This window comes from Topomyia yanbarensis, chromosome 3 (assembly GCF_030247195.1).
Source record: "Topomyia yanbarensis strain Yona2022 chromosome 3, ASM3024719v1, whole genome shotgun sequence".
Taxonomy (NCBI): Eukaryota; Metazoa; Arthropoda; class Insecta; order Diptera; family Culicidae; genus Topomyia; species Topomyia yanbarensis.
In genome coordinates, this window is record NC_080672.1 from 382499524 (window position 1) to 382515809 (window position 16286).

The 16286-nt window shown below is 38.8% G+C and overlaps 1 protein-coding gene across 2 annotated transcripts in view; it reads right to left on the reverse strand.

The window, feature by feature from the left end:
- Positions 1-16286, reverse strand: part of LOC131691701 (glutamate receptor 1) — a 496119-nt gene that overhangs the window by 46859 nt on the left and 432974 nt on the right. For both annotated transcript variants that reach the window (XM_058978296.1, XM_058978295.1), the window contains exons 5-6: positions 1091-1480; positions 350-692 (exon numbers count right to left, since the gene is read on the reverse strand). In XM_058978296.1, coding sequence (XP_058834279.1) covers positions 350-692; positions 1091-1480 — 733 coding nt within the window. The remainder of the gene's footprint in view (positions 1-349; positions 693-1090; positions 1481-16286) is intronic.

Below are 16286 nucleotides of genomic sequence, written 5' to 3' on the forward strand. Positions count from 1 at the left end.
CTTAAGTGAGGTAGTTGTAAAACAGACCTCATTAGATTTAAATCACACAAACATTAAAGTTCTCCGCAGGTACGAAGCACCGCAGCTGGGCGAACAGTACGAAATTCCATTTTATCTCTCCCGTCCCAGACAAATTGCATTGTTTGCTTGCTGCAGCACATCAGGCGTCAGCGTCCGGGGGTTGGCTCAGGGGAAACCGAACACCAGTGACCATCACATTCCAGAGCTCTCCCGAAAAGTATAAATAACAATAAACACCGAAGGCCCATTTATCACTCCGGATTTTCCTAGCACGGTGCCCACAGATGCATTGGCTTGCGTCTGGGCCTGTTTCGGTGGTGATACGTACAGTTGATGCCAAGTTTTTTCGCCACTAAATCTGCCAGATCCTTGCAGTAGCCCTCGAAGCGATCGTTGCCCTCCAGTGTTTCGCCCGGTTCCGGCTGGCGCAGCATAATGTACGGCTCCTCGATGATGGTCGTTACGATGTAGGTCTTGTTCTTCTCGTAGTTCATGTCCGTTTTCAGCCGGGTGTACTTGGCCACCACCGGTGTCAGGCCGTTCTCATCCGACCACTCGGCCACTTTGACCATGGCACTGTTCACCGTCATCTCGACCACGTGCAGGGTGTAGTTTTGCCGTTTGCCATCTTCATTAAATCTTATGTCGCCCGTGAGGCCGGAAATTTCCACCTGCCAGCAAAACCAACCAACGGAATGCATGGAAAACAACAAGGGAGAGAGAGAGAGAAAGATTCCGATATAGTCATGCGAGATAAGGACATCGTTGGCAGCACCTGCGGTATAAATATCATAAAAGCACTGCGGACATCGGACATTCACTTTTTCATCCGTGTATCTATCCGTTGGTGCAGCTGGTGTCATAAATCTGCAAACAATGAGAAACTTCGAATGGTTCGAGAGGATGTTCAATTTTCATACAGGTTAATTGCTATCGACTGATCCGTAAACAATGTTTGCATTGTATATAAATAGATATTATAATTATAATTACAGACTGTTCCGAGTCTCCCCTTGAACTGAACATCCCTTCGACACCAACGCGTGGTCCAACGATCAGCATCACTCACCTTCCTCAGGTAGCGTGAAATTTTGTCGCCATGCTCCCACGGTGTTACCCAGCCCTTGGACATGTTGCAGTCCAGCGTGCGGGTCCCATTCGCGGGCAGGCTAAAAGATGACTGGCCCCGGTTGCGCATTGTGTACGCCCGGAACTGGTCCGGTTTCTTGCGGACAATTTTGGAGAATGCCTCCACCAGGACGAACACCGCATCGTACATCAGGGCGGCTTGGGCGGAGATCAACTCCTTGCCGGCACCCTGCGACGTCGTCGGATCCAGCCGCTTCCAACCGTCGAGAAATTCCTTCACGTACTTTTTGCTCGTGTCCACAATCCGGAAGCCGGTGATATTTATCGCACCATACTCGATCACTTCGCTCTCCCAGCGGTCGTCCATCACCTGCAAGAAAAGAAAGAAAGAATGGTATCGGTGAGGTGCGCTGGTTGTGTGAAAGGGGGAAAATGATGCTCTGCAATTTTTGTTGTTGTGCTATATTCCGCTTTTGTACAGATATGATACGTCCCATTCCCGGATTGGTTCGGAATTCGAACGCGGCGCTTTTTTTGATCTGCGAAGCAAGCACCATCCGCCAAAGCATGGAAGAAACCATGGCTGTGTGTAACGTGATAGGGTATAAATCACGTCTCTATAAATAGTTGCCACTTGTGTACTGGGTAAAAATGATACTCCTTAAAACACCCTACACCCCGAGAGGGACGGATGTTTTTTTCTCCTTCGAAGATGGATATGCTGTATGAGAAACTAACAGAACGGAGAATATAATCTGATGAATCCGTCGATATTTTTTATTTGTTGGTGTATCGTGGATATTGATTAGCGGTCTTTTATTTATCTCTCGTGTCGTCCGGATGCTACTTGAACCAGAGCGTGACAGAAATTTGATTCCTTAATAAATTCGATTGGTTTCATGTATTTGTGGACTCAAGCGGATGGAAAATTGTATCCGTGGATTAATAAATGTTAGCACCTAGTATTCTGCAGAGTTTGATGATCTAAATCAGCGATTCTCAACCTTTTTTGTACCAAGGAACCCTCAGTTGCCCTGAGTTGCTGCGGACCCCCACGGGCAAACATCGATGTTGTATGCTATCAACTTTTTATTTTTAGTTTGTTATGAAACAAGACTTTCCATGTGCACTCGAAAAATATATTTTTCGTCGTGGACCCCCTACTAGCTACGACTTCACGGCCCCTAGGGGTCCGCGGACCCCAGGTTGAGAATCACTGATCTAAACAATTTTTCATGAAATTTATAGCTAGTATTTGTTATAAAATAACAGAAAGATAAGGATTATTTCATTGTTCAGATCACGAGGAGGAGGAGGAGGAGTTTGTTAAACAATTGTACATTCTGTGATATATGAAAGTGGTGAGTAAGCTGAAAAATGGCACAATGAAAATAAGTACGAAAAAATTAAAACGATAATTTCGTGACATATCTTGCAAGAGGGTGGGGGGTTACAAAAAATGTTAGACCAAGGTTCTGACAGATTGTAGGCAATTTTTGCTTGACACAATTTGTGCATGGCTGGATTTAATGTTTCGTGCTTCACTCGTCACTAACTTGGGGCCAGTTAGATAGTAAATCTAAACATACACAAAATTGGCACCACTTAGATACTAAATCCAAACAGTTCACACTAATTGGTGTCGAAAACCAAAGTTTCGTGATTGTTAAATTAAATGGCTAATTTAAATTAAATTACGAATATAATCAAAAATAATATGCGCCATCCACCATGCGTTCATATCAATAAGTGCAACAAACTAGTAGGCGCTCCCATCAACTGATCAATCAGCAAATTGAACCAATGCAACCAACAGTTATAAAATATTGTGGGAGGTAGGAACTAATTTTTATTTATGTGCATTATAGATTGAAAGATGGCTTTTTGGTGCAAATGTTACACCCTACTTGACAAGGAAAATATTTGGAGTCGTTTTGTCCTGAAGTTGAGGGGACTCCCTTTGAACCGGTAACTTTAACGCAAAATAAATGTTTTGTGATTGAAACCCGTGAACAAAAAGCCATCTTTAAATCTACCAACAAAGTGGTCGTGCCCATCCTTTTATTTACATTTTGAGGAGTTTATTGCTGTGGATATAGTCTTTCCAGAGCTGCTGAGCCACGATGCCACAGTGGTCGGAAACGCGAAAAACGTGAGCTTAATTCATTATAGGCCAAACCATCAAATATATTCACAGGGTGTCTTTGGAGAAATTGTTCGTATGAATATTTCCTACAACCTGATAACAATTGAAATTAGGCATGGCTTGGGGTAGAGAGGTCTAATACGCCCCCCTTAAGCAAAAATAGCTATATTTCACCATTCGACACTATGATCTCCGCACCAACTACTCTAATTTATTGTTATATTAGTGAGAAATTAGTGTCAGTTTCATTTTTTATTAAAAACATCCTAATTCAAGTATTATTAAACATTTTTCAAAGATGCCTAAATTCTTTCACCCAGGCCAAATGCCCCCGGTTAAAGTGTAATATGCCCCACAACAAGAGGATGGTATGCCCCACAGCAATCGGTGAGTATGCCCCACAACAATGGGTGGGGCATTTTAGCCGGTGATGAGCTGTTGTGAATGCATGAATAAATCTACACGCACACATAGTTTTAAGCCAAGCTACAAACTAAGATAGTAACTACAACATTTTGGTAAGCTACTTGAAATAGTTCTATCAAATCCGATTGTTTCTAATTGGTTGTAATGCTATTGGAAAAAGTGGAAGCTTACATCAACGTAGCTCTTTTCAAACTTTTGTGTATATTGTTGTTTTGCAACATATTAAAAACACCAAACTAACTTAGTACGTTGATTTCATGAAACGATACTGTTATCAGTCATTTTTACCTTATAGATATTTCAGGAATCCTGGGAATTGAAGAGGGGCACTTTGCCCCGGTGGGGCGTATTATACCCTTTTACCCTACTAAAGGGCGAACACGAAATTGTTGCGACACCGAAAATGTCATGCCAATTTTCTTATAATGTTTAAAATCAAACCAAAATTTTAGGGTAGTTTTATACATATATTTACTTCAAAAACCAAAAGAAAAGTTAATCGATGGAGCCTTGATTGTAAAATTGAACGCATTTTCGCTTGATGCCCTCCATCAAAGTCTTTACAGTGTCATCCGGTACAAGTTTTTTTTTTCCATTTTCTTAACATGTCCTTCTCGTCTTTGACTGTCTTCTTGCTCTTCCGAAGTTCCCGCTTCATCATTGCCCAGTACTGCTCCACCGGGCGCAGCTCCGGACAGTTTGGCGGATTCATATCCTTTGGAACAAAATGGACAGAATTGGCCTCATACCACTCCAGGACACTTTTAGAATAGTGGCATGATGCCAAATCTGGCCTAAATAGCTTAGCTTCGTCGTGCTGCTGCAAGAACGGCAAAAGGCGCTTCTCGAGGTACTCAGATTTGTAGATCTCGCCATTTACTGCGCCCTTTGTCACGAAAGGCTCACTCCTCAGTCCGCAAGAGCAGATGGCCTGCCGAATGAGATATTTGAAGGCGAACTTCGACATTTTCTTCTTCTTAAATTTGTGGTCCACATATAAATTGCTCTTGCCGGTGAAAAACTCCAACCCCGGAATTTGCTTAAAATCGGCTTTTATATACGTTTCGTCGTCCATCACACAGCAGCCATATTTTGTCAGCATCTTCTCGTAGAGCTTCCGTGCCCGAGTTTTAGCCGTCGATTGTTGCCGCTCATCGCGGTTTGAGAAGTTCTGTACCTTGTATGTATGTAGTCCAGCTCTCTTCTTTGCATTCTGGACGTAGCTCTGCGACATGCCGATCTTTTTAGCCAAATCACGGCTTGAGACGTTGGGATTTGCTTTAATCATCCGCTTCACCTTTCCCTCCGCCTTTTTGTTCTCCGGTCCCGGTTTTCTTCCAGCTCCTTTGCCGTGGTCCAACGTCAACCGCTCCTGGAACCGCTTCAACACTCTGGAGACGGTTGAATGGTGAATGTTCAACATTTTTCCCAACTGCCGGTGCGACAGGTCAGGAAATTCCAGGTGTTTGGAAAGAATTTGTTCTCTCGACTCACGTTGGTTCACCTTCATTTTCGTTGAATCGAAAAACACGACTTCGAGTTTGACAGCATGTAAACAATACACATCAATGAGAAAGTGTGCAAAATTTGGTTGATTTTTACCCAATGGTAAAAAAGTTGTGCCCTGTTGAATGTGTCGCAATAATTTCGTGTTCGCTCTTTATGAGCGAACTAGAAAACTAACTTTTTACACTGACGAGGTAGAAAGTTGGTGTCTTCGACAATTTTTTGGAAATGCTCGTAGTGAAACATTTTGTTGAAGAACTTGAGCTTGTAGGACTAAAGGTTATCGATTCATAAGACGTTTTCTATGGCAACTCTAAGTTTTTTTTTAAATAACTTTTTTCATTGTAACTTTTCGTGCAAACTATGTTCAAGAAAAATGTGTAGGTATCAAAGCTACATAATATTGTTAAAGACTGTATGTAAAAATACTCATTCGTTTCAAAGTTATTGAAGATTTCTACATTTTTTTACACCAACTTCAACTACATATAAGAAAGAAAGGTGCAAACCAATATGCACGAACAGGCTCGGGCCAATCAATTCAAAGGTTTTCATTTCTCAAGTACGAACTAGTATTTCTTTCAGATTTTTTATGTCTTTCGGTGGACTACTTTGCAGAGATTGCTGTTGAAAGAGAGCAAAGTTGTTAATGTTTCGGATTCTGAGGTTTATCAGCGAATGGATGACGTTCCAAGCAAATATTAACGTTGTTGAAGTACAGCAGCAAAATCAAAAAACCGAGATGGCTGCCTTACGGATTGTTAAATGAGGCAAGGGACTCATCGGATACTCGATCACATATTTTGACGGTTAGACGATGATCAGGTCCGTAGTCAGGATTTTGTTCTGGGTGGGGCTTTAAAATTATCGCATAAATCTTTAATTCTGATCTGAAGACATTTGGAGAAGTTCCTTATGACAACAATTCCAAATGTAAGACAATAGAAACTAAAATCATAAAAACATGTCCTTTGTCACAAGGAAAGCTTTAGTACATCGACGGATTATTGGTGTTGAACTTGATTTTTATTATTTATTTATAAGTTACAATTTACTCTCGTTACAACAACGGATGTTCAACAGTTTAAAATATTTATATGCTAACAGAAAATGACAATACTGGACGGAGCTAGAAAATGCAAGGAGTTCCAAACTACACGTTTGCAAAATGTATAGGACGCAAAATCTAAATAAGTAGAAAGATATTGCTAGAATGTTCGAGGGAAGAGAATGACGAAATTTGCACTAAAGCTTCTGATTCAGCAGGCGATTTGTAGATGCGCAGAAGCGGTTCAACTTTTATTATCTTGATCTGGCGCGTCTTGTCACTATTACCAGTTCTATGGCGCCATGCCATGACATTGTTTGATATATTCTATTTAAATGAAACTATTTTCAAGGCAGGTCCTCGTCTGGCAAATCAGAGCCCCAACCGGAATAGATTTTTGGTGACCACTACAATTAAAATAAATAATTCAATGATTTAATCAACTAAAGCAGCGGTTCTTAACCTTTTTCGTTGCGCGGACCCCTTCGAAATTACTAAGGGTTATTGCGGACCCCCGCGGCTCAACATCCATTTTGTGCACTATCCAAATATTACATTCAGTCTGTCACAAAAAAGGTGCATGAACCTAATACAGGCATTCAATATGCATATAATATAACTAAGTTTATTCTGACCAATATCTAGCCATGATGTAAACAATAAATATATGTATGGTTTTGAATATCTTCTGTACTAGGGTTCTCCCGGGGATACCTGGAACTGACTCCAAGATTGTATATGCTTCAAAATCTCTTGGAATTACCATTTATGAAGTTGCATCTAACACCTCTGCTCTGCTAAATCGTGCAAATGTTGGGCGGTTTCCCGCATTAAATATGTGTAGATTTGTACTACTTAAGTATTCCATTAATTCGGTGCCTCTCAAATTGATATCTGAGCTACCCTAAATTACTTGGTGGGCATTTGCATCACTGACGATTATCAAGGTGAAACTCATTTCTGCCGCAGTATAAGAGATGGATGGGTACGGGTATTTTTACCCGATACCCGACCCGAACCCGAAGAATCGTTCGGGTTCGGGTTGTGTTATCACCGGGTAGGGGTCGGGTCAGGTTTTTTTTCGGAACATTTCGCATTTACCCGTATAAATGTTCTTGAATGTTTGGAGGACCTTTTGCTCCCAATATCAAAAAGTGATAACTTATCCTCGCAGAAAAATATTAAAACAAGCATAATATTCCCATTGTGACATTAAATACATTCGTCCTATAGGTCAGCGTTTATTGAATGAACGGGACTATCCATAGATTTTAAACTAGAAGTTTATCATCTAAATTTTGCTGAACTATTAAACAAGGAAACATTTGCCGCTTTTTGTGAAGTTTCTCGAGTATTTTTCAAGTATTAATGATGTAAATTTTCTTCATTTTTTCCGACATTCAGAAAGAAAAACAAGTGTATGGGAAAGATATGTATTGTATGACTTCTATCGATCTGTTCAAGGAAAATAGTCTAAATTAACCACCAAAAAACAAAAATTGTAGATTTATGGCTTTATTGACAAAATTTTTTGGCGTTGCTGCAAAATTTACTGATAAGTTTAAACAAAGAAAAGTGTACACGAGATTATTCCAAATAATTGCAAGATCACTTAATAAATTACAAAATAACCGTGACGGACAGAAGTTGAGCGTGTTTAAAATAAAATCGATGTTTGTTTAGATGATTCGAGTTCTAGCTTACCCTTCTACTCACATATGTTAGAATTAGCTATGCATCTTTCCCATTAAAATATAATTTACTGAAGGTCATTTAGCAGTAAAAAAATCCTAAAACGAAGTAAAACGCTACGCTCTCTATTATACTAATATATTGTTTTAATTAACCAATTAATAGGAGGAAATATTCGGTTCTCATACGAAATATGATATTTCATTTTCCAGTTAAATTTTCAATAATGTACTAATGAACTTATGTAATCAATCTTTAAGTTAAGTATTTAATCGATTAACGGTCAACCAAATTAAATTATTTGTTAAATTACAGCATTATTAAACCGGTTACAATTTGAAACTAAAACAATGAGCTTAGTGCATGTTCTGCGGCGTTTTAATTTATATAGATGTTTCAATGTGGAACTAACACTGAAACAATTACATCCCCAGTAGAGCGCACAGTGATCACCTTCCATACAAAAGTCGGACAAAACCTCAAAAGTGGCCCGAATTTGATGAAAACTTCACATTAGGGTAATTTTGTGACGCTGAATTCATATTTGATTTTTATTTTTTGTTTTTTTATTACCTCAAAATGTTGGCACTTAGGGTGGTTCGAAAATTCAACATTTACGAATATAAAATGCACTATATCCGAAAATTCATTTTCAAAAATTATGCGCGGTCAATTTTTTAGCAGAATACACACTTTTTTCAATTGATGATAATGATAAGACACATCTATGAATTATATTACGAACCCTGGGTAATCAAAGACTACCATGCGTCTCCTTCAGACGTATCATGAAAAATCACCTTGTTTCACACCTCGGGGCAGAAAGGGGCAAAACAAGATATTCATTTTCGGAAAGTATACTAAATTTCAAGTATCATGAACAATAAGCGATCTTTCCGAACCGTTTCAAAAAAAAGTACAGCCAACTTGAACATTATAACTTTAAATTATTGCACGATTTATTATTTATTTTTCATGTTTGAGAGAGAAGAAAGGCTTGTATCGACTAAAACGAATGGCAGCTATAAGTCCAGCAAATAACCTTTCAAATGAAATCAGTTCGATCCTAATCGGGATCTTAACTAAAAAGATATATTCACTTGAATAACTTAGGTTTGAAAACAGTTTTCCTCAGAATTCATCAACTATTTCACCTTTGAAGTTCCGTGAAAAATCGAACTCTCGTCCTCGGGACTTAATATTTTGAGAAAACTCTACTCAACCTGTTAAGAAATAGAGAAAAATGTTATATCATGAAAAATCTAAAATAAAATTTTGAGGTTTTGTCCGGCTAGGCGACACTGTGGAGCGGTTTGTTTCATAAATTAAAACAGTTTTGTTTTAAAAGTTAAATTGGTATACACCACCGTTCCATTTGTTGCTTAATTTAAACACGTTTAGAACTGTTTTTTTTAATACACAGAGCAGGACATATACTCAGACTGGGTAAACTGGGGAACTCAACATTTTCGATACGCACGAATCAATTAGCCGCCAGGGATGCCAGAAAACAAATCTGTATTATTATCCTAAAAAATCTTTTCATCTGTACTTTTCGAAAAATGTATGTCGAAATCTGTATCGAATCAATTGATTTGTTTAACCTTTTGCTGAATTATCTATCGAAGATACTAACTTCTGTGGTTGAAATCAGTCAAACAAGGACCTGTTACCATTTTCCTAAATAAAACCAATACAAATCTTTCTGATAATTTAATTCAGAAAGTTGAACTTTATCGATGTGCACATTGGAAGAATAATTTTATTCTTCATTTAATGGCGAACAAAAGGTTGAGAATTATCAAAGTCACTGAACATTACAATTAACGTTTCTGGGGGTACTCAGCCAGGTGTCTGCTGGGTGCTAACCTGGGTGTATTACAAACCTTTACCTTTCAAGGTGAGCGACCACTCACAAAAGTGAAGTTAATTTAAATATAGAGGGCTAAGGTGAGAAATACAGAGGGGAAGTTTCACTGAAACTGAAAAAAATTTAACAATAGTTTTTGTAACTTCATTTCTTAAAATCTGTATATCTGTATATACATGCAAAAATCTGTATATCGGTATATACCGATGGGTGGTCTGGAAATGGCTGAAAATATTGTATGAATACAGATTAATCTGTATTTTAGGCAACCCTGTTAGCCGCGACTTTAATCTTTTATACGAAACGAGTACATAAATAAATCAAACCTTTCCGACACGTGCCGAAATAAGCAAGACAGTGTACGGGTGCAAATACAGTTGAGTTCCCCGAAGCTCAAAACAATCGGCTTTCCAAATTTAAGACTCGTCCGTTGCCGAAGATTTAAAACTTTAGTGTCGGAAGAAGCAACGCGGCACTAGATTCATCAATCATCGCAAAGGCAACTCTCAACTAGCACAGCCACTGAGTGCCGTACGCTCCAGTTGTGGTGTGCAAAGCAGTACACAGCGCATTGCATAATTGAAATATACCTGTCGGCCGTCGACATTCGACCAGAGAATGAGCTCGCCCGAGTAATGCTGAAAGTTATATATCCGAGGAAGACATCATCGGCAAAATCAATACAGCCAATCAGAACCAGGCATGGGAGACATCACGAATTTTTGGTCGCTGGATGCCTACACGGAAAAATAAAACAACTCACAGAATAAGTTATTTTAACTTAAATTTAGATACTTTTGAGTTTTGGTACTTTTGAGTTGTTTGAGGTTTAAGGTACTTTGAGTTGTTTGAGGTTTACTTAAAATTAGGTTGATTCAACTTAAATTTAAGTATATTTAACATAGGGTTGAGTATAAAAACCTATCAATGAGTTGTGATTTTTGCCGTGGTTACTACCTTCAACACGGTTTACCTAATTTTACCTTATTCCACGATACCCCGAGATTGAGTCAAAAGAGCTCGATTTTGGGTAGTTTTTCGTATCCGTGTAGACCGGTCGTCGACCCCCACCCCTAGCGGTAGCCGTTTTCAAATGCAGCACTCAGCTCAGCGCTTTATCTTAACATACCTGGCTGCTACTGCTGTTCTTTACGGTTCCACGTTTGACGAGTGAATGAGCTCACCCGAGCAGGGTTGCCACATTGAAATCTGCATTTTTCGCGAAAAAATCTGTAAATCTGTATCGTAGTGAAAAAAAATTCTGTATTTGAAGTTTAACTAAAAGTTTAACAAAATATTTTTTTTGGCACAGAAAGACAACGTATAATAACATTGTCATATTTGAACACAGACCAATCATAAAAAACCACAACCAGATATTGAAATTTTCAATTAGATACAAATGAAAAAGAGTTCATTTGGTTATCGCGTCTGTTTTGTGTTTTAAAGCCTACACAATTTAAGAGAAAAATTCTCATAAGCCGTTTTTATGGGACACTTCAAGGCAGTTTTGCCAACGATGATATGAGAGCTTCAACTCTCCGTTATCCACATTTAGGCGACCGTCTGGAACTCTAAGTCGATTTCGCCTGAATTTCATAACGATGCAGGGAACTGCGCGACTTCCGGTATATTACAAAGCATTCTAATCAGTGCACACGCGAGCTTTAGTTTACTGTAAATTTCTAACAGCAATTCAGGCGGCTTTTGATTCGGAACTTCTTAGAACATTAAGTTCAGTTGATACTTTATATAGCTTACCAGTGAGAAATAAAGTACATCAAAGTGTAATATTCACATTACATTTTAACATTTGATATTTGTTTGTTGCAAAATTCCCACATGGGAAAATTTTTGGACAAGACCAAATTTTTGTGCATAAGGATTTTGTTGATAATTTTGAAAAATCTGTAAAATCTGTATTTTGAGCAAAAATCTGTAATATGCATATACAGAATCTTGGTCGCTAAATCATTAGAAAAATCTGTAAAATATAGAATAATCTATATATGTGGCAACCCTGCACCCGAGGGATGATATTCCTTAAATAGTCGAGGATGACGTTATTCATAGAATCGTAGTGTGCTGGGTGTTCAAATTTGTCGTACGAGACGCTATAGCCACGATGTTACTAGAGGTGTGCGCCGATGCATTTTTAATCGGCGGCGGCGTAAGCGACATATTTGGCCGGCGGCGGCGGCGTTGGCGGCGTCACGCCGTTGGACCCTATCGGCGGAGGTGCGCCGGCGTGTGTCGGCGTAACAAATATTGACACCGATGTAACTAAAAAAAATCTTGGCAGTACAATTCCTTTCCCAAATTTTCGGGTTCTATTGTATGAGGCACATACAAACAGACGTTACAGCTTTAAGAAAATTCTAAAAAAATCATCACCCACAATGTACTAGCGACATCAAAAAAAGTAATTCTCGCAACCACATCAATTTTTTTTTTAACTGATGCTCTTAATAGTGCCCACCCTGCTTGCGAAATGCAAGATAATAAATGAAAGGTGGAACTATTTTTACAGTTGTAAAATTTTAAGAACGAAATAGAAAAATTGTCGATGTCGCATACTACGACTTCGCATGAAATAATGATTGCAATTGACAAATTTGAAGAATGCAGAGTAACGACTGTATTGCAATGACCCATAATAATTATTTATTGTTCTATATTTGGGAAATTAAGCAACGGTAAAACAGTTTTTGTTTTGTTTGAGGAAATTAATTCTTGTTGTCGTTTCATTGTTTTTTGTTTCAATTTAGTCTTCTTTACCGTCGCTCCCGCAGATACCAGGTACCCTAACAGGAGGCGTTATTAATGGTATTACTGCGCAGAAATATCACTTTTAATTATCGTGTAAGGACACCTTTCAAGGTAGACACATCCCAGTTAAGCTTAGCCGGAAATGAACCGGAATCCTGGCTGGTTCCAGTTCGTATTCCTGCTACAGTGACACATCCGATTCTAGTTAGAATCAGTTGTGCCACTGGATCCCGTGTACGAACTGGAACAAGCCAAATTTCCAGTTCAATTTCGGCTGAACTTTGCTGGGATTACTTCATTTTACAGGCTGGCGTTTACTTTTACTTCTTGTAAGTACCAAATGACCGCGATGATAAGGCATATTCGATTCCATGGCACAACATTTTCTTTGAACGTAAGATTTGCTTATATCTTGAATGCAAAGTATGCTCGATTTGCTGGAATCATACAGATCTGCACCCTGACGAAACCTAAATATACAGTTACTATCATTCATAATAATTTCACGACTTGATGTTTTAGCTCCTGTTGGGTTGAAGCTGATCACTAAACAAGTCTGATTGAAAATAGTCTGAGCGTATCTCTAGTTTTCGTTGCACCTGCACACCGCCAATTTCTCCAGCAGTTCCGGGGATCTTCAAATTCTAATCCATTGCATACATCGTAATTGTTTACGTAAGTATATTAAGATTATGTGAAAGATTTAAGATTTGCAGACAAGTCTGCAAATTCGCAGACTTTTAAATTAAGCTGCAGATTTTTTCGATGACGCAGATATTTGCAGATTTTTTAGTTTGGTTGCAGATATTTACAGATTTTTGAATATAAAGGCTTTTGGTTACACTAGCTTTCCTGACATTTTTTGTTCTTCCCAGACTTTTAAAATTATTATTGCAGATATTTGAAAAAAGTACCTGGCATCTCTGGTTTCACGAGCTCGACTGGTGAATCGTGTCTAACATATAAGGAATCAAGTGGATGTGTTTTTTTTGAATTTGTGGACCATTCCACGAATGGTGAATTGTAACTTATATGCTCGCAATCGTAACCAGTTGACGAAGCAAGAATGGATCCATGAATTATATTCCGAGTGTCGTGTAATGATTTTCGAGAAAATATCAAGACTTTGTTAACTTAGTGATCTAATTTACAACCACTAATACCAAATAAAGATCAATATGTGATAAATCATGAATCAGTTAACGTCGCATATTCGGACCATAGACAATGTTCATAGATTTGTGGATAAAATTATGAGCTAATGATTTTCGAGTTCGCGAATTGTCGGCGTGAGAAAAAAGCGTCGGCGGTGCGCCGCCGGTCTACCTTTCGGCGTCGGCGTTTGTTGAACTTTACCGGCGGCGGTGGCGTGGCGCGGCGGCGCACAAGTCTAGATGTTACTTGTTTGGCAAAAGAGTAACTACTGATTCAAACAGGCACGCGGCATATTTATTTATAACTTTTTGTTTTCGATTGAGTCACTAAGGTGCTTCTTATTGACGGCTCCGCCTGAGAATTCTGCCTCACGAATGGCAATTTTCCCTTTTTTCGTGGACTTTTCAATTTTATCTATTTTCAAAAGACTGCTTATATTGCAGAGATACATTATTACCAATATTTAAGATAGCCATTCACGAATTGGTTGGTGTATAAACGATTAAAATGCATCTAGTAATAGCGGAGTTATAGGCGTGCAAACCTTACATAGTTTCGTTACATAGGGCATATTTTAGATTTAGATGATAAAAACATTAGAATTCTTATAAATGCAGATGATATTTATAGAAATTTGAAAATTAGAAATAATAATGACATCAATGTTTTTTACAATGAAATACAAATTTTTTGTACATGCTGTTGTAAATGTTTGCTGAAATTAAATGTAAAAACAACTTTTAGCAGAACAAAAAACCACCAAACACACCGTGTCAAATATTCTGCTTAGAAACTCGCAGAATTTTAGAATTTTTCCGAAATTTGAAGATATTTTTCAATACTTCCCTAAAAGTTGAAGGATCCTCCTGTTACATGATTTGCATAAATCTTCCATGAAGTTTTTTGTTATGCCCTTGAAGCTCATAGCACTTACCTAAAATGTATATCAATTTCTAGAAGTTTACCAAAGTAATCAAAATAATATAATTGAAGGTAGGTGTAGGTTCTATCGAAAAAGTAGAATGTTCTTGCTACCGAGTAATATTACCGAGGTACATCGGTATTCATATTTTTATGGCAGCAACGCAATTTGCCAGCAGACAAGGCTTCCCCAACGCCCCATTCAAACTTGTTTTCACTGCCTGTAAGGTAACTGTCGAACGTGCTCACTTCAATATTAATCAAACGCAAGCTAGCAACCAGCAACTGAACATCCATCCATCTATCCGTCCAAGTACAGGCGAAATTGCAGGTACTAGCAGCAAAGTAAATAATAATGATATGCTCTAATTAAAATATAGAATATAAACTGTTGCTGCCCGGCAACGTTGCGGCGGTGGTGCCTAGCTCCGATAACGGATGCAGCATAACAAGTAGTAGGGGGGCGGATAGTGTTGTTTTTTAATTGAACAAAATAAGCAAACTCGAACCGGGCGTCTGATGACCACTGCAACGGAAATTGTATCCTCATCCGCTGCTACACCATGAAGTAGGCTTCTATTGAAACTGTAGGGTTGAACTAAATATGTTGAATCATGCTTGACCCTGTACCGTACCATCGTTGGTATCAAAGTTAAAATGGATTAGATCATGACTGAAGTAATTTGACTTGTCTTAGGAAGCACCTTAGGACGATGACGTGTTTCACCGCATAGATGGTGAAACGTGAGCGTTTTGGTTGAGAAAGGGAAACATTTGAACAACGGTATCTGCCTCGTTTTATTGTCAGTAAATATTAGAATGTAGTATTCATCGCAAAGTTATCATGTTCAGCTGTACTCTGCATTGACTGGATAGTTGTAAGATACAAACCTAGAAGAGGCGGTTGATATCTGGACATCTGACGTTAGTTACATTATCAAAATTCTATAATTAAATACATATTGTCTAAAGATAACACAATGTTTTAGTCGGCTTTTAGTATCTTGCCATGTCCATTTCATCAACGGATTAGTAGAAAATTAATGAAACTGCTTAACTTGTTATTTTACCCCTGAGTTCCCCTATACATAAACGATGAAGCTACCGAAACGTTGGAAGCGATGACAAGAGCATAGAGTGTATGGGAATCCGGATACCAGTGCGGACACACCCACATAGACAGACAGTGCAGTGATACGGACAGAAAGTTGTTCCTTTCTTGGCAGCCAGTGAACCGTACTGAAGTGAACCCGCAAAACGTTTGTACGGAATATTCAGACCACTGCTGGATGATTCCTGGCCGATGCAGATTCTCGTCCCGTTGCACGCTGCTTAGGAAAAAGGTCGAAAATGTAAAATAAAAAAAAAAATCAGCACACTTTTCTGCTCGCACAGAATTTCCTCGCTCGGAAAAACCACACAATTGGAAAACAGTTCTCGGGGCAAAGCGCAGGAAGGATTTGTGGTCGACCGGCAGCGGACATACATTTTGCGCCGAGTCGGATCGGAACGGGGGCGGAGGTTTAGCGGGAGAGTGGTACAACTATTGGCCAGCGTGTACGTCTGATGGTGGGCGGAAGGGGGGAAGGAGGTGGTGCAATTTATGAAATGAATTTGGACGAATTATGCAGATGACTGAACTG